This window comes from Mesoplodon densirostris, chromosome 16 (assembly GCF_025265405.1).
Source record: "Mesoplodon densirostris isolate mMesDen1 chromosome 16, mMesDen1 primary haplotype, whole genome shotgun sequence".
In the NCBI taxonomy this organism is placed as follows: Eukaryota; Metazoa; Chordata; class Mammalia; order Artiodactyla; family Ziphiidae; genus Mesoplodon; species Mesoplodon densirostris.
Genome location: NC_082676.1, coordinates 36,732,185 through 36,757,379, shown reverse-complemented (window position 1 = coordinate 36,757,379; position 25,195 = coordinate 36,732,185). Strand labels below are relative to the sequence as shown.

At 52.1% G+C, this 25,195-nt stretch overlaps 1 protein-coding gene across 7 annotated transcripts in view; it reads right to left on the bottom strand.

Moving 5' to 3' along the window:
• Window positions 1-25,195, bottom strand: part of CUX1 (cut like homeobox 1) — a 375,507-nt gene that overhangs the window by 13,881 nt on the left and 336,431 nt on the right. For 3 of the 7 annotated variants that reach the window (XM_060078727.1, XM_060078725.1, XM_060078726.1), the window contains exons 22-24: window positions 24,582-24,770; window positions 18,207-18,471; window positions 10,399-13,301 (exon numbers count right to left, since the gene is read on the bottom strand). The exons of the other annotated variants lie outside the window; for them this stretch is intronic. In XM_060078727.1, coding sequence (XP_059934710.1) covers window positions 12,599-13,301; window positions 18,207-18,471; window positions 24,582-24,770 — 1,157 coding nt within the window. In that variant the 3' untranslated portion in view covers window positions 10,399-12,598. Of the gene's footprint in view, window positions 1-10,398; window positions 13,302-18,206; window positions 18,472-24,581; window positions 24,771-25,195 lie in introns of those variants that run through there. 7 annotated transcript variants of the gene reach the window in all.

Here is a 25,195-nt window from a genome sequence, read left to right as displayed (position 1 = left end):
CCAGGGCACTGTCCCGGGCCTCCTGCCCTGCTGGCAGCTCCTTCTCGGGTTCCTTTGCTGGTCCTTCTCCCCTCCAAGCTCTGAACGCTGCTGCACCCAGGGCGCCACCCCTGCATGCCTTTCTCTCTCCTCTCATTCACTCTGGCCACCTCGGGTGCCATTTATAAGCCGATGACCCTCCAGTGCATGTACGTCTCCAGTCTACTCCTTTCCCTGGGCTTATCCTCCACTTGGCTGTCTAAGTGACATCTCAAACTTAACGGGTCCGAATTGAAGCCTGATCCCCCCCACCCCGCAGTCTGCTTCGCCCCAACAGGAGCCCCAGTCCCATGGCCCCAAGAGGCGGCATCCTCTGGGCTGAGAGGAGCAGAAGCAAGGCCATTCTTCAGTGGCTCAGACCAAACCCCTGGGGCCATACTTTGCCCTTCTCCAACACTCCTTACATCTCATCTGTCACATGTCCTGCTTTTGGCTTTCTCTTCCAGATAGATCCAGAATCCAATCAGTTTCACCACTGCCACCACCTGGTCTGGGTTGCAACCTCCCATCTGGATTGTGGCAACAGCCCCCCGCACTGGTCTCCCTTCCTCCACCCTCACCCCTACAATCTAGTCACAAAGCAACAGCCAGAGAGCCTTTTACACAGTAAGATCAGACCACCCTCTGTTCAAATCTTATAGGCCCCCCGCAACCCTCGGAGTAACAACAGCCAGAGCCCTACCAGGCCCCACCTGCCACGCCTCCCCCTTTGCCTCTCCGACCTCGTCACCTCCTGCCCCTCCCCTTGGTCACTGTGCTCCAGCTGTACTGGTTTCCAAGCACGTCTGTACCACAGGACCTTTGCACTTGCTGTTCCCTCTGCCTGAAATGTTCTTCCCTTGGGTGTCTGTATGGTTCATTCCCTCACCTCTGTCAAGACTCTGTTCACACGTTACCTTCTTAGTGAGGCCTACCCTGACCACCTATTTAAAACTTTAACCCCTCCACTTGCTCCTCCTGTCGCCTTGCCTTGTTTTTCTCCCATAACACTTAGCACCGTCTAAGTGGCCATGTGATTCACTTATTCATTTATTATGTCTATCATCTTCCTCCCCACACTAGAAGGTCAGCTCCTTGTTTGTCTCCGGCTATAACCCCAGCGCCCAGAGCAGTGATCCACAGTGAACCCTCAGTGTGCGATTCGCTGGCGGATTCCGCCCAGCAGAGAAGCACCATTTCTTCTAGGTGGGAGGTTGCACAGGGATCCCCAGGGCTGCAGGTCTCCCAGGTTGGGGCAGAGGTGGCTGGGCACAGGTGGCAGGAGCCTGGCAGGGCCAGCTGGCCTCTGCTGGACCCACCGCCTGATAACTGCTCAGGCCTCACCCAGATCCCTCCAGGCTGTGCCCTGGCACTGGGCCTGCAGATCTGCCAGCACAGAGCCCCAGGGCAACCCTGCACCCCAATCAGTGAGTGCATACTTGCTGGGGGGCTCCAGGGGGTGAGGGGCACTTCCTCCCTGGCTGGGGCCCCCTCACTCCAAGTATGGTTGCAGACTCTCTCGGCTGCACCCGAATCCTTCTCGACATCAGAGAACAAGCATCACCTAGTGAAGCATCCCTCCAGACCTGGCTTTGTTCTCACCAACAGTACGGTCGTCCGCCTCCCGCCTCGCACGCCCTACCCCAGCGCCGCGGCTTCCTGCTCCACTGACCCGCCAGGTTGTCGCCCTTCTTCTGTGCACGTGCTGCCCCTCGATTTGGGTGTCCTCCCTGCCTGTCCATCACAAATGCCACCTCCCACGTCAAGGCCGCTCTGGTGAAATCTGCTAGCCTTTTCCCAGGTGCCCACCAACATCACAACAGTTCTCCCCAGCCCTCTGGGTTCTCACCCTGGCTCCCCACACGTGGGCCTGCAAATTGCGTGTCCCCCAAATCCAGCAGCTAGGACCATGGAGGAGATAGCAACACACCCCAAGGCAGCCACTTGAAAGCCCTTTTAAACACCAGCAGACCGGATTGCTGTGGACGACTCATACACTTTAATAATTACATCATCGTGTCGCCTTACCCTGTATAAACCTGCAATTCCCCAGTGCATTAAATAAGGCACATAATTTTGCTCAGATCCACTTAACCAGAGAGAAAGGAGAAAGGCCGTGCACAGGGAGGCTGAACGCTCTGCCCCCGTGGGGACAGCACCCGACAGCAGTCAGAGCCTGAAATCTTGCTCGTTTTTCTGCCTCTGGAGCTGGCCGTTTACAAAAACAAGAGTCAGCCCTGCGAAACCATGTGCAACTGCAGTTCTGCTTAATTAAATCTCACGGCAAAAGCACTTGGGGAGATCTTCTGGGTAAAAAGAGTTTGTGCTAAGTGCTTTTTTTTTTTTTTTACATTATATCTTTTAATTTAGTTAAAGGATCTTTAAAAAGTGGGGGTGTGCCTAAACTAGAAACAGAAAAGATTCCCAGTGAGGTTTAAGTTTCTCAGTGCCGAACTGGGAGAGCCTTACTGGTTTTAGGCCAACTTCTCCCATGGAGGGTGGGTGGGCAGACATTTGGGGACAGCTCTACACTTCCACACCTGAGTGACAGGTTGAGACAGGGGCTGCTGGAAGCCCCTAGCACTGGTGGGAGACTCTCCCTGCTCTGGGGTCTCCTATGGAGGGGAAATTGAGTTGCGTTTAGCTCACGCTTCTGTATCATGTGTGGGAGCTTCACATGCTGAAACCTACACATCAAGGCACAACGAACTAATATACCCCCCCCCCCCACCAGTCCTACATTGGTGAGGATGGCAATTCTTTTCCAATCCTGTAAATCTCAAGACGAGAAGCCTCCTCGGTCACAAGCACATGGACCACATAGCAGCCAACTCTGCAGGGCTCTCCCACCTCCAGCCCTGAGCGATGGCTGGAGAGGCCCTTTCTCAGGAGCCCGATCATTCTGGAAGCCCACAAGACACGGTTCCTGCCTTCGTCTTCCCACCCATTCGCCTGCATTCACAGGTGCCCTGAGCTTGTCCTTCTTCACATCACAGGAGTCAGGGACGAAGCAAGAGACCCCACAGAGCAGGCTGAGGCCAGGCCGCCGGCGCCACACCCTACACGGTCGCCCACCATTCCTGGTCCTCACAGGCCTGTGAGACTCGCGACGGTGCCCCTATTTCACAGACAAGGAGGCGGGTGCCAGGAGGGCCAACACTTCAAAAGTACCCGAACGGTAAGGGCGACATAACAGTAAGCAGCGATGCAGGCCCTTACAGAGCACGTACCGTGTGCCCAGACGGAGACCTGAGGACAGCAGGGCCTGCTGGTCCCCAGATCCCCACGCGTCCTATGCCCGGCCCAGGTTCCTGCCGACACCTGCCCCGACGCCACACGCCCCAGGAAGCACGGGAAGGCAATTCTCGAGGTGCCCTTTGGACCCAAAATGAAAGTGTTTGCTGCTCCTCCTCAGGCCAGAGCCCTTTAAATAAAAACGACCCACACATTCTTGTGTTTGTATAAAAGATATTTACTTCAATTATCACACCTACGGTGCTAGTGAATAATAATAATACATGGTGTGAGTTTCATACAGTGATATTGCTTCTCCATATCATATAGGGACCGTTGTACAGTGCTGAGAACAAACATCGTATGGCTAACCAAAGACAGAAGGGACAACGCCCGGGGGCCGACGGGTGCCTCCCCCCACCCCCATGCCAGGCGGATCAACTTTTGACTTACCGTGTTGAAAACAAATAGCAGAAATAAAATGTTACTAGAGATGGCTCACAGCAACACAACAGAGACCTTTCTCAAAGCTATTTGTACAAAAATGATGTGTTTTTTTTGTTTTTTTGTTTTTTTTTTTTGGTCAATTGGGTCATTGTGAGGATTAAAAAAAAAGTCTGTGATTGTATGAACAAATGAGCTCTAAAAACATCTAAGACTTAGTGCATTACAGAAAATATAAAATACTGCTAAAATGTAAGACACCACAAGACACGGGGTGCGGGGGGGGGGGTGGGAGCTGAGCTTATTAGGAGTCATCTGGAAGAGGCCCGCCGTGCGGCCGGCCGTCCTGTGCTGTGCTAGTTAGTAGTCTGGGCAGGAGCGTGGCCACCCGCTCTCATGGCAAGTAGTTTATTGCACAATTGCAAAGAGCTAGGTCTTACTCAGTGGAAAGGGACGTGGGGGACACCGCCTTTTCTTTTGCTTTTCCCCACTTTTATTTTATGACAAGCTATCCGCAAATGCTTTTGGAATTTTGAACGAATCCTCATGCCTCCCAAATGCACAGCATTTTCTGAGGGGGTCTCAGAGAGTGGGACATGAGATGCCTGTTTTTCCAAGGAGGCAGAAAACGGTTTGAGAGTGAGTGAGAGAGAGAGAGAGAGAGAGAGAGAGAGAGAGAGAGAGAGAGAGAAATGCATAGACTACTTGGAGGGAAATGAAAACCCTTTGGCGGGGGAGGGATGGGGGCCGTTATTTCATCAGAGGGCTTTCTTTCAAAGAGACGAGGACAGAAGCAGGACCCCAAATGATGTCAGAGGAGGGAAAAGTCATGGCACGGAGAGTGAGTCGGCGGTCGGTGGGCCCTCTGGGAGCCCCACCTTGGCCTCCACCACCAGTCCCACTGCACCCCAACACCCGATGAGCAAGCAACTGGGTGTCTTGTTGGCTGTGCCTCTAGCCACAGAAAGCTCTGCCCCTGGTCCAAACTTCCTCCACACTTGATCATGTGAGAGGGGATAAGGGACTCCACCCCACCCCCCTGGGGTGGGTCCTTAAGCCGCAGCCCGACTAAGAAACACGGTTGTTCCTCGAGAAGGTTCTGACCAACTTTGCAGGCAAGGAAAACAACAGAAACGAAAGCCAACCGAAACCTGTCAGCCCATGTGAGCCTTGCCGGAAACCTTTCTCACCCGAAGTCAGCCTCGACCAGGCCGCCGCACCCGCTCTGCCCGGGGCTCCTGAAACGTCATGAACCCAGAAGTCTGACCAGAGGCTCTAGGAGGCTTTGGGGAACCGAGCTTTGCTTTTTCTAAGTCTCCTCTATAGCTCCTCATGCGAGTGTCCTTCAACCCGGCGTTTCCTTACATTGGTACATTTTTTGTTGTTGTTCATCAACTCTCTCATTTTGAAAAGTTAGACGTGTGGAGACCACCAGTGTTTGGGTGGCTGCCCTGGAGACAGACGTCTGATTCTGCTGGAGAAGCCCCCGCCGGCCCCCCCTCCCCCTCCCCCCCCACCCCCCTCCACATCTCCCAGACCCTTGGGTTCTTCGGGGCCGGGGAGGGCAGGAGGCAGAAGACGGTAACCACTGGAGTGATAGCAAAAAGCATTTATGACGACAACGACAACGACACAAAATAACAATATACTCCTGATAAGTACTTAAAGGATTAACCTAATAATAAATAGAAGAGGCTAGAAATAATTTTTTTTTTTCTCAAGGAAACATCCTTTTATAATTATCCTCACGCACGCTGGCGGGTCAGTAGCAGTCAATCCATCTCAACAAGAAAAGGTTAAGTGCTGGAAGGGATAGCTGTGGTCTCACACTGGGGAAGGTTCTCAGCTGCTGAGTCACAGACCCCCTCCACCCGCCCTGCCACCCAGCCAGAAGTTCTGGTGGGTGCCCGTGGGCCCTACACGCCTAGCTTGGCGGTCAGCAAGAGGCAAGCTGAGATGGGGGTGGGGGGATGCTGGGGAGGCCTGTTTTCCCTTCAGTTCATGAACACACGGAACTACAGTGGACAAACTTGTCCTCCTCCACAACCTGAATCGTCCTGGTCTAAAGCTTACTTTGAGTTCATTTGGTGTGCAATACGTTACCTCTTAAAAATGAAGAAAAATGATTTCTATTGCACAGAGCTTTTACACATAGTCATCTATTTAAGTGCTTTCTGTTTAAAGCAAACTAGGCAAAAAAAAAAAAAAAAAAAAAAAAAAAAGAGAGAGAGAGAGAGAAAAGAACAAAAAAAGGAAAATGAAAAAAGAAGAAAGGGAACCAGAAAACAAAAGCAGCCCCGTGCCACTTCAATGCATCTTGCTGACTGGTGTCTGGTTTCACCAACGGAAGTCCCAATGCTTCCGTACACACTGTGCTTCTGATTATTTTCCATAGGGATGTAGCCATGACATTGAGATATAAGGCACCTTTCCTTTCTGATCACAGAAAGCTTGATACATAGCATAATAGCATATTTTGTGGTAGAGATGAAAGCCTAAACACTACAGAAATTACAGTAACACAGACTCTACACTATTGGATAAGCTAAAATGATCCATGAAGAGCAACTCAAAGCTATTTTAAATGTTGAATAGCGGGGATGGGAAGTGCACATTTATGCCTAGCCTAATGTCTTTCTCTCACTAGCCTTTTTTTTTTTTAAGGTCCTTCACCTACAATGCCCAACTTTTAAAATTAGCATTTTGGAGGAGACTAGGCGCTTTGGAAATGTCTTGTTAAAGCTAAATGTCACTTCATCCAAAAATGAAAATGGGGAGGATGCCACTGACAGTGTGGACACAGTCTCTTTGGAGGGAAGGTGGTGACAGAAGGCCTGGGCTGGTGGGGGCAGTTCCTGCGATGGGACAGACGGTGGTGGTGGTGGTGGTGAACTGCATGTCCTTCTTCTTCCCTGACCAGGGATGAGGCTCCCAGGCTGCTAGGGCAGGGCAGACTCCAGGGTAGGGCTCATTTTATGCTCAGCTCGGCACTGCCCACGCCCCTTCCTCTGCCACCTCGATCAGCCCCAAGTGCTCTGGCCTCAGTTTTCTGCACATCTCTAAGGGTCTCAAAGCCTTGATCTTTTTTGGAACTTTAACTGGCAACTTGCTTTCCCTTCTTTTCCCGGTAGTTTTTGTCTACCAAAAGGCAGCGAGGGATGGGAATGGGAATTAACAATGCCAAACTGGACCATCCTCTTAGCAAGCAGGTGTGCTGCTGGCCGGACCGACATTCAGTGCACTGGGGAAACAGACGTACGGCATATTGGAGTCCCAGGCCACCACCTTGACACTTAGGGCAGGAGCTCTGCCTCGGGGGTCACGAAGGCTCCCCTAACGCCATCAAGGCCCAAATGAGACCGCAGCAGCAGCGGCGGCGGGTGGGGGGGGCTCTAAATGTAAGCTCCTCCCGGTAAGCGCTTCCAAGTTCTTTCCATCAGAACACTCTGGCCACCTCACCTAACCAGCAGCCCTGGGAGCTGGTTTTCTTCAGCACGGGGGCGGAAACTGGCCTATTCTTTGGGGAAGAAAGGGTCACGTGACTGAAGACTGGGCATGAGGGCTGGAGAAGGCCGTATTCTCTCCTGCCCTTCAGAAGATTCCCAAGGAGGTCTCACAGAGGGGCTGAAACGATAACCGCCCAGCGCCAGAGACAGCAGAGCTCCCTGAGGCCAAGTGGGAATCCTGGGGAAGTGACCTCACGTGGCCATGGAGGGGCAGCCCAGGGCAAGGGAAATGGCTGTGACGGATCTTAACAGCTGAGCAGGAATGGACAGAGTGCAGAGGCGGGCCAAAGGCAAGGCCCTCTGAGGCCCGAGACGGCCCCTGCCTGCAAAGGAAACAGCTGTGAGAGCTTCAGGAACAGGTGGAAGCCAAGAGGACAGTCCCCATGCCTCACAGAGAACAGCTGTCTGTCCGTGTTGTGCTCACAAGAGGGAAGCCGCCTGCCCACCAGGCCAAGATACACTCACGGACGCCACGCTTCTAGGTTTTCTCTTCCCGGATCCCACTTGCCTCACGTTTCTGAGGGGTGAGGGGTAAGATCGAGTGGGAGCATGGTTAGTGAGGTAGAAGGGGACAAATGAGTGTGACAACAAAGGACATCCAGGGAGGGAGCCACACCTCCAGGCTGAAGGGGCACGACCACCAGCCCACCACGCTCGCCAGGACCTCACCCTGCTCCACCCCCTCCATGCAGCTGGCTTACTGGCCTCAGAGAGGAGCAGCTTGGGACGGCTAAGGACAGACTCTTGTTTTCACAGGCCCGTCGAGAGGTGCCTGCCACAGTGCATTTAAGGCAAAGGCTACTGTCCCCAAGTTCAAGACCTAGTAAATCACCATCGCTGTTTCACTTTGTGCTCAGCCCTGAAGGACAGGCGTTAAGCTCCCCCTGGCTCCTCTGCTATTTTCAGGGAGGTTTGTTTTCCTACAATCAGAGGAATGAAAAACATTGCATAGAAAGTCAGTAGAGTTCATTGATCACCCCTACATGTAAGGACATGAATTCAGGGAGAACAAAGAAATCCAGGCCAACTTTAGCCGGAAAGGCACCTGCCTGCGGACAGAGCTGTCCAGTGACTCTCGTCCCGACCTCTTAGGGCACGACTGCTGGGTGATCTGAGGACAGTTAGCTGATGCCAGAGCTTGCGTACAGCCTGCCCTCTGCTTGGTCTGCTCAGGGCTGTGGGCTGATGTGGCCCCAGGCATGGAGGCATTCGGGTGTTTCCTTCCTCCTGGAGCTGGCGGCTGGGCCTGGGGCTGGCTGGGGAGGGTCTCTCACAGCCAGAGGGAGAACAGACACACACTTAACCCAAAGCTCTGTCGTACTCTGGGTCTGGACCACCCACCAGCATATCTGGCTTTTAAATGGGGGGGAAACAAAGATGCCCACAGGAGGGAGATGAGCAGGGAGGCATTTGTGCTTTGGAAGTTCAGGGAAACTGTCCCAGGGAGGCCATGAACTCTCATCTTTTTGCCTGGGTCACTTTCCCAGACGTAGTGGCCGTGGCTTGAGAGTAGTCATATAAGTCAAGATCCTGGCATTTCCTGGAGACTTCTCTCCAGTCTGCTGACCGTAAGCCACCTTGTGTCGTGATGTTCTTTGGGAAGGTAGGCTCTGAGGAAAACCGAGTTAGAGCTAGATGGCTGTGGTAATCCTTTCTAAAGAAGGGCGGTCTGGTAGACAGAGATCAGAGACAACCCTGCCTGATCCATAAGTTCAAGGGAAGAGGCCATCTGGGAGCCAGGTGGCGGGAGCGAGCGGGCACAGGGCTGGGACAGAACCCACACCCCTTCCACCTCAGACACCACAGGAGAACGTGGGCAGGAACGGGTCAAGAGGCTGAACGTGAACACTGACTGTACACGGAGCCTCCACTTAGCCAGCTAAGTAATGGCAAAAACCTTAACTTATGAACACTGCCTTCAATTAACAAAAAGAAGCCATTTAAAATGGTATAATGGAGCTTGTAATTAAGTGTTAGTGTTTTATACGAAACCGTTTTCCCCAGGGGAGAGGTACAAATCAGCTTTTTAAACTGATGGAGCGTAAAGAGGAAGAGGTCGGCTGCCTGCGGGAGCTACTGCTTGGAACGCCAGCCAGCTGAAGGTAAAGCCCACGGAGAGGATGCTGTTCAAGGCACTTGAATATTGCTTCTCAAGATGAAAGATCAACCCTTGGACTCAAAATGAGGGGCGCAAAGAGGAGGGGGACACCCCCTCCCCTGCCCCGGTTTCTATTATTTAGTGGCAGCTCTTAAAAGTATTATAGTGACAGCTTAACACAAGAGATCATAGGGTTGGGATCGCAATCAAAAAAATAAAATAAAATAAATAGAGGAAAAAATACAAACATGGAACTGCAAGCAAAATTTAACCAACTGATTGTATCGAGCACCCAGATGTAAGCCTGGCAAAAAAGATAGAATGGAAATCAACAATAACCTAGTTTAAAAAAAAACCCAAAACAACAACAAAAATGACTAAATTGTCTGGAAGAGCCAAAGTGGCTGTTTTAGACGTTACTATTTGGCCACTAGGATGGACAGATTTATACTTTTTCAATTTCCTCAGATTTCACACCTTAGTAAATAACAGTCATGCCTTTAAAACGAAAATACTACCCTAGTATTCCCTGTTAACGCCCTGCTTTTCGTTCTAATGAAAATCAGGTATTTGGAGATTGAGCACACGTGACGACAAAATCCCTCCTCGAAGTTTTCGTGGAGAGGGCACCACAGTGCTGTCAGGGGCTCTGCTGCTTGCTGTCCTGAGGGTCACGAATGCAAACTCGCTCTTCTCACCGCACCTGGATTCAGCCAGATGTGAATCCGTTTTCCCCTTAAGCTCCTCCATGTTGAATTCTCTGCTCACCGAACCAGATTTCAAGTTCAGAGATGATATGCAACCATCAAAAGACAAACGGCCTGCCTCCCAGCCTCCTAGAGCCTTCTGCAAACTTCTTATTCATGAAAAGGCATTGTCTTTAGTGTAGTGACTCTTAAACTTGTGAAAACTTGAACTAAGTGCTGCAGTTGCAGGTTAAAAGACTGTAAATGAAATACATAATTTCTAAAACATCATGCAAGAAATGTGGTTTCACATCTTACAGTCAAAGTCCTACAAGTTAATTAATACAAGCACACTGAGGTGTAATAGCGGGAGCATACCTTTAAAATTAGAACTCCCTCCCACCCCCCCAAATCAAAAAAAGGTAATATTAATTAAACTTAAGAAATAATGAATGCACCATTAAAATGTCATCCAAAGATGTTGACCTAAGACAAAGGTTTCAATGATACACAATACGGTCAAAAAGGTTTCAATCAGTAATATACAGTATGACAACTACATCTTGTAAATTATACCCAATACTGCCGGCAGTCTATCCCTCTAAAGAATATTTGCCCCTCTCATCCCTTCCTAACAATCAGATAATAAAATACAGCACCTATAAATAAGCAAAAAAAAATATATATATATACCGAAATCATCTATTGTTAGTTTAAAGATATGGCAATAAAGGAGTCTAAATTAGCAAACTTGTAGAAGCCATAACTGATAAAACAGCTTATTGAAAAAAGGTGGCAGTAATGCACTCTATGTGTGCACAGGTACTTAAGAAAATACACAGACGTATAAAATTGCACACACGCACACACACACACACTCTCATCCACCTCTGTTCTCACGCATATACACATAGACGACAGGAGGAATCAGAGACAAGTTAGACTTTTGATTTGTACTTAGACTGCCCTAAACTGTGCATAAAAGAACGTTCCAAGAGGCAAAATGAATGGAGGGCCAATGGTCTGGTCTGGAAGTGAAGAGCATCAGCGTTTTGGTGTGAGTTTGGGCCATCTCTATAGGGGTGGGAGCCGAGCCCAGACTGCCACGTTCTCTCTTCTGCAGGGAAGGAAGGAGGCTTCCCACGACGTCAACAGTCATCAGTGCTTGTGGTGGGAAGAAAGGGAGGGAGAGGGAGGCGGGGGGAGAGAGAGAGAGAGAGAGAGAGAGAGAGAGAGAGAAAGGGAGAGAGCGCGAGTGAGCGAGAGAGAGAGAGAGAGAGAGAGAGAGAGAGAGAGAGAGAGAGAGAGAGAGAGAGAGAGCGCGTGCGCGCGCGAGCCCTGCCCAGGCCCAGGGAGCGGTGTCCCCTGGTGGGGCTCAGTCCATCAGGTGCCCGGGAGAGTTGTGTGAGGTGCGGTGCCTTCTGTGTCGTGGAAAGACTGCTGCCTACGAGGGGCCCTGTGTGGCCCCAGATCTGCCTGCGGCGACCTTCGCGGCCTACTCTTTCCTCCTTTCTTTCAACGCTCGTATGTGTGCAAGACGCACTAACACAGACGTAAGACACCATAAATTAAACAAAATGAACGGGTACATGCTACAGTTCTAACTTGTCTCCTACACCTCCGAGATATGAGGTCTGATCAGCGTGCTCTGCGGTTAGAGGTTAAAAAGCAGATTATAAAATACCTAGATTCGGATCTTTTCTTTTTGTCCTGATTTGGCCTAGAATGGAGTGTATTAAACAAACCCTGGTCAGCAAAAGCCCAGAGTCAGTTAAAGCTATGGATCAATGTGCACTACATGTCAGGATTCTATTCACGTACAAGAAAACACTACGTCAGCTACCACAAAATCAGATCGTTTCCTGATGTGACTTTTCTTTTTGTTAAAAAATATGTGAAGTAAATGTGTTTTACTTTAATTCAAAGTTTCAAAGGAGAAGATTCTTTGCTTGAAAATATTTAGGAATCCAAACTAGTGTGTTTAGAGTCGGTTTGACTGTGCAATCTCTTAGTGGCAACTGAACAGCTACAAAAACTTTCTTTTTAAATTTTTCTGAAAAATCCCCCCCCTTTTTTTTCCTGGTTTAAGAAGACAATAGTGTATTATCGCTCTGAAGCCATTAGATGGCAGATAAAAAGCCCCCTTTTAATATGTGGGTTTGATTTTTTTTTTTTTTTAAAGCCCACACGAAAGAGGAGGGCGCAAGGCAAAGCTGTAAGAGTTATTCCAGAACCTGTGGAAATCACTTAGGGCAATAAAAAAAACACTTCAGGGTACAAAAAAGCTCGACTACACATTTCCGTTTTCTTCCTTGAAAACACGACATAGATTGGGCTTAATGCTCCTTTGTTTTCTATATGCACCTTGGCCTATGGCGATTTTGCCCTGTGGCCCGCAGGGCGGTAAGTGCGCAACAAGGTCCAGGCCGCGGAGTCGGCGCCCCCCACCTCCTGCCCGGCCTGGTTCGGCCCGGCTCGGCCAGACTCGGCTCGACTCGGCCCAGCTCGGCTCGACTAGGCCCAGCTCGGCCCGACTCGGCCCTGCCCGGTCAGGCGCGGCCCGGCTCGGCCAGACTCGGCCCGGCTCGGCGGGACGGGCGGGCGGCGCCCTCTCAGAACTCCCATTCGATGGGCTCCTCCCGGCTGGCGGCCTTCTCCAGGCGGTGGATTATGCTGTTCAAGTTTGCGGCCTTCTTCTTCCTCAAGGGGTTGTCTCGCGAGTCCCTGGCGCCCGCCGCCTCCGGGAGGCCGAAGAGGCTCTGCAGCGAGCTGGGCCTGCGGGCGGCCGCGGGCGCGCTGGTGCTTGGCAAAGCGGAACTCCTGTCGGCGCCGTCCCGGGCCCTGCACGGGCCCTCCCCTGGCGGGGCGGCTGAGGTAGCGGCGTCCTCCCCGGCCGCGGGCGCGGCGGCGGCGGGGTTTGGCACGGGCCCCGGGCCGTCCGCGGGGCCCTCGGGCGGCGGCGGCGGCGGCGGTGGCGCCCGGGGCCGGCTCTCGTCGGTGGCGGCGTCCGGGGCCGGGGTCCCCGAGGGCGGCGGCTCTGCCTTCTCCGCCGGCCGCGGCGCCTCCTCCCGCTCCTCTGGGGCCATGGCCGCCTCGGCCGGCCCTCCCTGAGACTTGGCGGCGGCCGCGGGGCCGCCCGACTCTTCGGCATCCGCGGCGCCCGGGCCCTCGGCGGCCTCCACGCCGTCGCAGCTGTCGCCCTCCGAGCTGGGCGCTGCCCGGCTGCTCCGGGCCGACGGCGAGTCGCTGGCCCCGGCCTGGCCCTGGCTCCCGGCCTGAATCTCTTCAATAAACAGTTCTCTGCGGATCCGAGACCTACGAGACACAAGCAGGGGGGCGCCATGAGAGGGCCGCCGCGCACGGGCGCTCTGCGCCCCTTCCCTTGCGGCCTGAGCCTCCTGCCATCTCCGCCCCGACGCCCTCTCTCCGTCCACCGCACCGCATCTCACACGGGACAGCCGTTGAGGCCCCTGCGGGCCCCAGAGCGGAGCAGGGCCCGCTCCTGGGCCCTGCTTTAAAGCCGCCCCACCCTTCCCAGCCAGGAGCCAGCAAAGACCCCACGGTTTCCTAAACTCGGTGACTCTGTGTACCCTGTCCCTTGGCTGGCATGCCAGCCCCCTCTTCACAAGGATGGAGCGCCAGCGTTACTTATTTAATGGCACAGTTCCTCCACCTCCATGCCAGTCCACCTCCAACCAGGCTGTGAATGGCGAGGTCCCATTCTTAGCACACCCCAGGCCTAGCATGGTGCTTGGTGTACGGTGATAAAGGCCGACTGAATTCATACGTGGAAGGAGAGCATGAATGATAACCACTGCTTCCTCATCTGGACTTCGTGAGAGAGAACCAATTACTAGACGGTGCCCAAAGTGAAAATCTTCAGTGTCCCGCTCTGAGCCACGGGCCAGGCAGGGCCTCTGGTCAAGGCTGAGGCGGGATTCTGACAAATTAGGTATTTCAACTAACTCCCTCCTCTAAAAGAAAACCAGGAAAGGGTCATTTCTGATCAAGCAGGAAGGAGACCAAATAACGTGCTCCAACGCATCAAGCATGTTTTAATCAAGCTGAGTTCAGCCTGCGGTGGAAAGTGTGCTTCACTGTTTTGTGGGGTCTGAAGGAAACAGCTACAGAAGGGCCCTGGCCTTCCCTGTTTTGGAGCCCTTCGTGATGTCATGAAAGGGCTGTTGTTAAGTCTGTTTTGTTTTGTGTTGGAATTTCTCTTCCCATCATGCTCACAGTACTAGGCTCAATCAGAAGGCTCCCTAGGTGTTTCTTCCAAAGAGCTGAAAGAGCCTCTGATCATGAGCCAGCTGTTAGTGGAAAAGCATCTTCAGGGAAATGAGCACCAAGCTCAGTGTCCTGCAGAAACTGGGACTGCAGAAAGCCCTGGGGTTAGGCATACACGAAGATATTTGCTACAGTGCATATAACTCAATAAAGGTAACATTTTTTGAGAACCCACAGTATGCCAGGTCCTGTGCTGCACGTAGGGAGGCTGGGGCCAGGGAGAATCCGGCTGTAGTTGAGTCCTGTATATCAGAACCCTGGTCATGGTTATCTGCTACATAGTTTTTTGCTCCACACATAGGGTGAGCTCTGACCCTTGTCCTGAAGATGATTCCTGAGCCAGAGCTACCCAGGTGAGATCCTGAAGGCCCCCAGAAGTTCCCAGGGATAACGGAAGACTTTCCTCCTTCCCTTGGGCTACGCTGGGAGCCCGTGAAATGGCAGCTCCCATAAACAGCTTCCTGGGCACTTTGCTGGGAGGGCGAACCTGCTCTTTACTGGCTTTTAAGCCCTTTGGCAGCCAGAAATGCCCGTTGGGATGAACACCCAATCCCATTCCACCCTGGTTACGGAGGTGGGAGGCTAGGTGGGCCACAGGCCCGCCCTGGACTAACTCTGAGTCTCAGGGGCAGCCTGGCCCGGCTTGGAGAACAGGCTTTTTGGAACCAGGCAAACCTGGGTTTGAAATCTGGCTTGTCACTCACTAGCCAGGCAACTTGGGCAAGTTCCTTAACCTTTATGAGCTTCAGTTTCCTCAGCAGAAAGATATGGAGAATAGTGTCTTCCTTGCAGAGATGTTACAATTAAATATTAATGTATACTATAGGACACAAAGTAGACAAAAAAAAAAAAAAAAAGGAACTATTCTTCTGTCCTTACCATCTAGCTGCCTTTTCAATGACAAAGTCCCTGTTGTAAGCACTGAGGCTGAGACGGAAGGGCTGAGGGAGGAAAGGGACAACTTCATGCCCAGGGCCTGGGATCCAGCCTGCCACCCTCACTGGCTCGGCTAACGTGTATAATAACCTTTCTCTGTAAAACGGGGCTGGCAGCAAGCACTGAATTCAACTGCTGATCAGAGGAAGTGATGAGATAACATCTACAAAGCTCTTGGCTCAGTGCCTGGCACATGTTATATGCTCAGCAGATACGAGACGTCATCCTTCTTAGCCTAGATTTGTCTCCATGTCCCTGAGGAAGATTATCTTCTGGTCTAGAAAGATCAGGTCCCAGAAGCAAATCTGCTTTTCAGACAAGTCATGCAAGGCTGACAGGATGCCATGGCTTTTAGGGCTTGGAAGAATTTCTTCTAATGGACCTTTTCTTCTCCAGGAGACCAGGTGTCCTGTGCTATGTTGTTCTGAAATTCCTGGGTAAATGGTCACCCTAGAGTACTTCTAATTTCCTTAGGGTGAAAGGATAAGAGGAAGTAAAGTTTTATTTTATTTTTTTGATGGGGGCAAAAATCGACCCCAAACATTACTAAGGGTTCCAGTGGCGCAGTAAAAAATAAATCAACTTCTGTTTAACTACTGTGGAAAGAACCTAAGAAACTGCCCTCTCGCTTAGGAATTAAAACACGTTCAGTGCATGTGTGCTGAGTGCCACTGTGTGCTCGTCCTTGTGTGAAGCTCTGAGGGACGTACCAGGTAAGCTGGTCTGGACTAAGCATTTAAGGGAAAGAGCTAAAGCCACGGAGAGAGTGCTCGCTCAGTTGGAATCTCTGCTCTGCACTTCTCCTTTGGGTGACCTTAGGCAAGGGACTTCAATTCTTTGGGCTTTCTGCCAGTTCTGAATGACCTGGTGTCGCTTCTCATCCAGCCTACTTTGTGGCTTATAAAATTCTTCTCTAGTTCAGTTCTTCTTTCAAGCCTCTGCCATATCATACCTCTTCCAGGATATTCATCCAGATCTCTGCAGGTGAAACTCACCTCTGCCCTTGGTTATCCCACTTGACTTACCAGCCTGCTTTGTTGTGGAGTATGTTTGCCAGAAAGCATTTATTGCTCATCCATCTACTCTAGGTCTGGACCTGAGCTCATGACTAGCTTTTGAGGTTCTACTGCTATTCTTCCCATCTCCCGCTTCTCTCTTTATAGCTGAATTTGCTTAAATGCTCAAGTGAGGCATCTCCACAATGACCAGCTGACCATCATGTGATGGCATTACTATGGTGGTCAGGAGGCCAGCTGGGAAACATGGAGAGCGCATGCCCTGGCCAGGAGGCAGTGACTGCCACTCAACTGAGGCCTGTAGGGGGATCTGGAAAAAAAGAAGGTGGCCCCAGCAGGGCCAGGGGAAATGGCTTTGGAGATGTTTTGTGCGACTGGTAGCACCTTTACCCAGATGCTCAGCAATCTACAGCTTCCGGCACCCCTGTCCAGGGTTATGATTCTTGCATTAAAATGGACATAACTTGCAGAAGACTCAAAAGTACACATTCAAATGCACCTTTGTGTCTAGAAAGTGAAAGGAGGATTGTGTGACACCTGGCAAGGAGAGGCTGCGGTGAACTTCTGCCCACGTTTCCATTCACTAGCCTTCACTGCACTTTAGTTTACTACTTTGGAGGTTTCCTTCCGTGCAGAGGGAGCTCTCCATTTATTGTCACTGCTGACCTCACTCTGCCTCTGTTTTTATCTGATTGGTAAATGTAGGGTGAATAAGCTGGCCGTGCTCAGCTCATGTACCTTGTCTTCTTGGGAGCCAGCCTACGCATGGGGAGGCCTGCCGGGGCCAGTGGTGCCATGATGGATAAACTGGCCTGGTTTTCAGGATCAGGGAGCAAGTCTGTTTGGCTCTCACACTAAGCTACATCGGCTAACGCAGCTCATCAGCAATAAAGGTATTATTTTGGCTCCCATCTAATAGTTAAAATTTTTCCAATTTGTTCAGAACCTAGGAACAATTGTGCCCTGTCAGAAGCTCCAGCAGCGCCTGTCCAATGAGGCAGGCCCCACTCTGAGACACAACCCCCTCTAGCCCCTGACTGTCTGTGATCTTATGTTGCCTGCAACTTATTTCAGGTTAGGAACCATGAGGGCTCCACCTGCACTGGTTGTACATGTGTACTTGTCACCATGGTATAACCAGGAGCACCTACCCCAGTTCTGCTGAGCCCTAGGGAAAATGATGTTTTGATGGGAACTAGCGATCGAGACGGCCACGTACAAGGCATTAAACAGGCAGGAATTTCCATCAGGCCACTGAGAATTCTTAGTTTCTAGCAGTAGGGAGTCTTGGTTATAGCGGTGATCGACAATTCATTATCTGTCAGTGGATCTCCATGATCTAATCCAAACATTTTACCCCAGTCCTTTGTTCTAGAGGAGAGCACCGGGCCCTTCCCTCCTCAGGTAAGTTACTTAACCCCTCTGCGCTTTATGTTTTCATCTATAAAATGTGGAAAAAACTGTATCTCTTACACAGTTGTGAGGATCCAGTGATACAGTGCTGGTTAAAACACATAGCTCAGTGTCTGCAGACCTAGTAGATGCTCAATAAATCTTCATTAACTCATGACTTTCCCAGAAGAAAGGGTCTTACACTACCTAATTGATTTAATTACAAAACGAATCAAACTAATTTGGAAAACAATACTGTAAAAGACCCTGAGAAAGCATTAAAAAAATCACCAAATACACGGTCACTACTGTGGAACCATGAATGACTACACTTTCCCTTTTTAAATGGTAGCCCTGAGAGATTTTTTTTCTGGTCTCTAACTATATGACCCTACGTCTTTGGGGTTTAAAACGCCAGTACGAATAAGAAGCCAGTTAACTGACCAAACATCAAGTTCTCAATCCCCAGCACATCGTCCCTGTGCACGGTGAACAGCCAGTGTCTGCAGTACCCGTCGGCCTCTTCCCGAGGGCTGCACGCGCGTTCTCTAAGCTGTAGCTGACTTACTGGGCGAGAGCAGGACCGTACCTGTAATTGTGGAACCAGTTGATGACAGTGCTGGTTTTCAAGTTGAGCTGGGTGGCGAGTTCTTCGATGGTTTTTGGTGACGGGTATGGCTTTTGCTGATATGCTCGTTTCAGAGCTTCCTTCTCTTCGGGAGCCAGCACCACTCGGGGTTTCTTCAGCTGGTGCTGGGGCTGGGGGCTGGCGCCCTGGCTGTAGTCGATGCCAGCGGAGGGGGGCTCGCAGGGCTGGCTGTCGCTAACCGAGCTGTGCCGCCGCTTCATGTAGGCTGAGGGAGGGAGAGAGAGGAGTCAGACTGAGGGGCAGGACCAGCGGGGAGACCCGCCCCGGCCCCGCCCCCGACGCTCCGCGGTACGCCCTCCGCCCTCCGCTCCCAGACATCGTCCTGTGGACTGTGGCAGCTCCCTGCTCCTCTGAGATCATCTCAAAACACCTGGACTAGAACCATTCTGAAACCCAACACACACTCATCGAGGACCTGCTCTGTCGTGACGTGAGGTCCCCGTCTGTCCCTGCACGACCCACGGTTTAGTGGGGACACAGAGAAGTATACAGATAGGTGACCCCAGTAAGGTGTGATAAGGGAGGCAAGCGTGGGGTGCCGCGGAGGCGGGCGCTGAGGGAGAGTACTCAGCTCAGCCTGGGGAGGGGGCCGGGGAGGCTTCCTGGGAGACATGATGATTAAACTGAATCTTGAAGGACAAAGGGATTAACCAGAAAAACTAGGCAGCGAAGTAAAGATGGCAGGAGGCTGCTCCAGAAAGCGGGAATAGTGTGTGCAAAGACACAGAGGCACGAAACAGCACGGTCAAAGTGTGTTGTGTGTGTGTGTGTTGTGTATGTGTGCACGCGCATGCACATGGCGGGTGGGGTGTGGTGGAGTTGTCGGACCTAAAGGTGGAGAGATGGGCGGCCAGGGTAGGCCACAAGTTTGGACATTACCTAGAAAGCAGTGGGAAGAGACGAAAAGATTTTAATGAAGGGAATGATGTGATCAGCTCTCTGTTTCTGAATGGCTGCCTTGGCGACAGCTCGGAGGGTGGAGTGGGAAGGACCGGAAGGAAGAAGCTCAGTCGGGAGGCAAGAAGAATAAAGATGTTGCACTAAGGCAGTGGTGATGGGGCTGGAGAAAAGCAGACGGATGGTGGAGCTCTGAGGGGTGGAACTGACAGGCCGTGGTGGCTGACTCAGCGAGGGACCAGAGTGAGCGGCGCTGAGGACGGCCCCCTGGTCTCAGGCGTGGGAGGTAAGGTGGGTGCTGGTGTCATTGGGCTGGGTATCACAGAAGGAGCAGATTAAAGGGAGAAGATGATGGTTCGTCTTGGAAACGTGGAGTTTGAGGGGTCTCTGGGTCACCCATGTCGAGATGTTCTGTAGGCAGTTGGAAAGACAGGTGTTAAGCTCAGAGAATGGTCCGGGCTAGAGAGAGGAACTTGGAACCTCTAGAACAGAACTTGTAGTTAAGTCAGCGACCTTGATGAAAAAGAGCAAGGCCGAGAATGGAAACCTGGAAAACACCCACATGCAGAGGATACCCCAGGAAGCAGCAGCCGTGAAGGATACATAGACGGGAGGCAAACCAGGAGACAGTGATGTGAGGAAGGGATGAGTGAGGAGTGAGGGTCCCTGTGTCAGTGCTGCAGAAAGGAAGGTCCAACAAGCACCCAGGATGTCCCGGGTGCTTAGACATTAGGAGGTAACTGGAGGCCTCGGTGAGCAGATACAGTGGAGCTGTGGGAGCAGAAGCCACACTGCAGTGGATTTAATAGTGAACAGGAGATGAGAAAGTGGAGGTAGTGGGCAGGAGTTACTATTCTAAGAAGCCTAACTGTAAAAGAAAAGTGAGAGACAGCACGGCTTCTAGAAGGGAAGTCCCAGGTCGAGGGTGGCCCTTTAAAGATGAGAGAGAGCTGATGTTTCCAAGCTGATGGGGGAGAAGACAGAGAGAACTGGGGCTACAGGTGAGGGAGGAGACAGCCACCGGAGGTGCATGAGGTGTGTCCTGAATACAGGAGTAGCAGGGGAGGGGAAGGGTGGAGTGGGTGGACATACAGACACATTTATAGGGACTGAGGTGGGGAGAGTTGACGGCCTTGGTTTTCTTTATGATGTAGGAAGGCAGGAGGAGGGGTGATCTGAAGAGATGGAAATGGAGTCTTGAGAGAGGTCGGTGAGAAATGGTGGTGGGGATGGAGGGGGTGATGGCGGGGGTGGAGAGAAGCACAGAGGACCCTACTGAAACCAGAGATACAAATCTGAGGCGGCACCGACCCGTGTAGGTCCCAGACGCCAAGGAGGTTGGGTGAAGAAGATGGGCAGGGCGCTAACCCAAGGCTGGGACTTGCAGGGGGATGAGGAATGAAAAGGTGTGCGATAGAGTATCATGGCCACAGAGTACCAAAGCGGGGATCGGGGCGAGGGGTGGTGTTCTGGGGAAGGAGAGAGGGCAGCAGAGGGCAAACTGCTGGGGGAAAGCCTGGGAGGGGATATCCAGACTCTGGAGGCCATCTGGGGTCAGGTGGGATGAACGGAGAAACGTGGAAAGGTGGACGGACAGTGGAATGTGGTCAGTGACGGGGGACCTGAACTCAGGCTTCGAGAGGTAGGGTAGTTGTGGGCGAGGATGCAATTTGGGGAATCAAGGGTTGAGGAGGTCAAAGAACTTGAGGCCTGGGTGCTGGACAGGTCAAATGGGTCTTAAAATTCCCCTGGGTGAGGCAGGACATGGGCGTGGAGGAAGGCGCTGATCCAGGGGCCACAGTCTTGAGAAAACGTAGACAGTGAGCAGGAGGGTGGCGGACGGAGGTGAGAAGGAGCTTTGAGAAAACCTGCTGGACCGAGCTTGGAGGAGCCTCCTAACCCAGGAGTGGAGAAGCGGCCAGAGCAGGGCTCAGAGGTCAGGAAACGCGTGGCCCGGAAGGCAGAGCAGCTGGCGCGAGGGGAGGACGTGTGCTGTTCACGTGTCTTTTTACTGTGGAATAAGGGTTAAGAGCGGTGGGCAGCGGGCCTGAGACAAGGCTCAGGGACTCAGGTGCGACTGTCACCTGGGGATGTGCTGAGTGGGCTGCGAGGGAAATGGGGGGTGATTCCTAGGAGATATTTGCTCTACCAGTGCTGCATGTGCTTCGTCTGCTCGTTTCTGTTACGTGTCATTAATCACCAACTACGCTTCAACTTAAAAACCATTTGGACTTCTTGAGCAAACGAATCATCCACAGAGGTCATTCTAGTGAACTAATTTGGAATACGGTCCGAAAATTCCTTAAAACTTCTTAAAACTGAGGAAAGTTGAGAAACAGTGTTATTTAATTCAAAGGGCATGGAGTAGTAAGAGCAGTATCTGTTCAGCAGCGGACATTTGTCATCTAGTCCTCACAGTTACCTTACGGGAGAGAGATCGGTATCATTCCTACTTACAGGCGGAAAAACTGAAGCCTAGAGAGGTTCAGTGATTCACCTGAGGTCACACAGCTAGTAAGTGACAGAACTGAGGTTGACCTAAGTCTGTTCTGGGAAGCACTGCCTGCCCTGCCCAGCCAGATGGTGGCCAGCCCCGCTCCCCGCCTCCGCCCTGCCCGGCCACGGCATGGGAGCGGGGCCCGGGGCTGTGTCCGTGGGAGCTGAGGGAAGCCAGGGAGACACACTTCAGCAGCACTGACACGTGGGTCTCAAATGTCACAGAAGACTATCAGGGTCCATCTGTAGCCTCCAGGGAGGGGAGCCCAGCCCCCGAGCTAGCTGAGGCTGCGTGTGTGTGTGTGTGTGTGTGTGTGTGTGTGTGTCTGTCTGTCTGTCTGTCTGTCTGTCTCCACGTGCTTGGAACTGTGTGAACACGTAGGTTCAGGGCTATCTCATGAAGGGAACAGAAAGCAGAGGGCGGACTAGGGTAGAGAAAGAGATGTACGAGAATGAAAGAAAGGAGAACAATAAAAGATTTGTGCTAAAGGGAGAAGCAGCAAAAGCTTTACGGAAGAGGAGGAAGCGCAGCATACATGGGAATCCTACAGTCTGGATTACCTGGTGCAGAATTTTTAACCTAGGCTAGACTGGGGGCAAAGCTTATTTTCATCTATTTTAAAGGGATACAAATTATTTTAATAACTCTCATTTAGTGAGCGCTTATATGTGCCGGTTGTTATACTAGGTACATTCTAATCCTTACAACTGGAAAAAGTATTACGTCCATTTTACAGATGCAGAAACTTAGGCTAGGAGTTCCTTAACATGCCATTTTATGATTAGAACTCAGACATAATTGAGAAGCAGATCTTCTCCCCCTAAAATGAATGTGGTGAAGAGTCAAGAGGCTTCAAAGAAATGAGCCTGGTCTGTCCAGCCAGCCCCCTCACATTGGGCGGGTGACCGATCGTCTATGGAAATCACAGGAAGTGCTGTGCCCTGGGTCACCCGCTGTTGTGTCTGAGGGGTCAGATGCCTCGGCCTCCTGCTGGGACTGGTTATGAGCATCCCTACCAGCGAGAGTTGACAGGGGGCCTGCAGCTGCTCAGGGACTTTGGGATGTGAGGAGGGGCCTGGGCCCCAGTGAGACAGTAACTCGTCTGTGACACAAGATGGCGCCCAGGGCCTGTGCAGGAGGGAGTGGAGGCCTAGGAAGCCCCCAGAGATCTGTTTATGGAGGCTGAGGTCTTTTCCTACTGGCCCAGGAGAAGCACACCAGGGAGTGGTCCGGCCAGGGCCCGTGCACAGGAGGTGGCCTTCGGGAGGGATGCCTTCTGACAGAGTGCACGCAGCTTTAGAACTGCTTGGGGTGGACTCTTGTTGAAAGTCTGTGATGGAGGTACTGGGTTCACGATACCATTCGCTCTGCTTTTATGTCTGAAATTTCCCATGATCAAAAGTCAAACAGTTTTGCGGGGGGGTGTGATGTGGCACCAGGCCTCTGGAGCCTGCAGCACTGCCTGCAGCTGCCTGGCCTGTGTCAGAGCCTTGGTCTGCAGTCTGAGGGTGGGCAGGGCAGGAGCCCCCCGGAGGGCCTCGGCTGGCGTGGCAGCCGCTGCCTGGGCACGTGGTCCCGGCGTGGCAGGCGCTCGGCCCAGAGCAGCAGAACACATGCATATCTGAGAGCACTGGCTGTGAAGCCTAACAGCCCACATTTGGATTCCTGCTTATGCCGACTTGAAGTCAGGTAAGTTTCATGCCAGAGCCTCATTTTTCCTGGATAATAACATCTCTACTGGATGGAGTTATGTGGGTTGAGTGAAGTCTCAGCACAGTGTCTGCAAATAGGAGGCACTTTGAAACTAGAAGTCTCTAGGCCAGAGACTCTCCCTCACCCTCAGAGCCCAGCCCTTTCCCCGGTTGGGTGAGGACAGTGATGCCCGGCTGGAGGTGAGCATCACACGCCCCTGGTGAACTCAGAGGGTACGAGCCCGGGCTCCACCCACCCCCGGCTCAGGCGCGCTGGGTGTGGGGCCGGGCACAGTCACACGGGTGGTTGTGATGCCCACTCTTTGGTGAGATCCCCTGCAGAAGCTGCGGAAGGGGGGTGGTCATAGCTTCCTGCAGCCAGACCAGCAGCTGGTGCCCACTCTTCCACATCTAAGGGATTCAGCAACCACCAGGTGAGCTCGCAGCACTAAAGGTGACCCAGGACTGTCCCCTCCAAGGGGAGGACTCACTGACAAGGGGCAGCACGTGCAGTGCAAACCAGGACACAGAGCAGGTGTCACTTCCTGCCACCAAGGAAGTCCCTCAGGGTTTCTTCTGTGCCGTAACCTGTAGCAGAACGCTGCTCAGCATTTGAGAGGGCTCGGGATGCGTCTGGAGAAGAGAGCTGCTCTTAGCTCTCTAGGAGGTCGTATCCTCTACAGCCCCAGAGACTGTAACGTAACAGCAAGAGAGAGGTCTGTCCTGGCAGGAATTTGCTCTGCTGTTCTCCAGGCTGGGCGACCTCCATGGAGGTGGCTAACTTCTCTGAACCAGAGACTTCTTATTTACAAATGCATTTTTAAACCACCTCTTTGTGGAAGCCCTGCCATGTGGTACGCGTGCGATGAAGTGTTTTAACACCCCACCCATCCAACAAAACAAAAGACAACAAAGGAGCCACCACCAAGTGGCCTTATTCTCCTGAAGAAGAAAAAGGTACACTGGTCGCCAGGGTGACTGAGGAATTATCACAGTGCCCCCCAGGGCTAAATGCCTTTGGATTCAGGCTGCTAGGCAGAAAAAGCCACAAATCTTCCCAGTCCTTTTAGGTACTCATCGGTGGATGATCCTCAAAAAATCCTTTGCCCTGCCTTATAGTCCCTTGGGCATGGATCAGTGTGCCTCCTCAGCTCTGTGTGAAGACTTTAAAAGCGACAGCGCGTTTATAAATGAGAAAGCGATTGGCTGGGGCAGGCGGCAGGGAGTTACCTTTCTTTTCCATCCGTTTCATGTCCATCAGCTTCTCAACGTTGTTGGGGTCATTCAGCCACAGCTGCATCCGGACAAAGGGCTCCCGCCCCTTCAGACTGAGCTTGTGCCAGGGCTTTGGGCGAGCTAGGAGGTCGGAGACGGAGCCTTGGGTGAGCCCTAGGATGGTCTCCCCAAACAAGCGCTGACCTAGAGAGAGAACAGAACCAAGAGTGATATCACTACTGAGACCCAGGGATCTGGCGGAAGAAGTATGTGTCAGGTTAAAATCAGAAATGGGGGTTCAAGACCCACGGTCTGATCAGCTGGCTCCCGACTTAGAGTGAGCACTTTGTAGAAGCACTTCCTCAACCAGACTGGTAACGAACTCCACTGGTGATGGAGTCAGTATTACTCTTGCATTCTGGCTACACACAAGGTTTCTCTCAAAAAAGCCTCTGGGCTTCGGATGAACCGAGGCCTGGATGACACCTGCGGCTTTTATCAGAGGTGGTTAATCCCAAAGCCGAGCTCAGGAGGTTGAGCAGCTCGTGGGGAGACCTTTTTACAGCCTCAAACCACAGGGCCGTCTGCACTGGCTCCTTTCACGATTAGTGAGGTTACCAGGTCCTGCT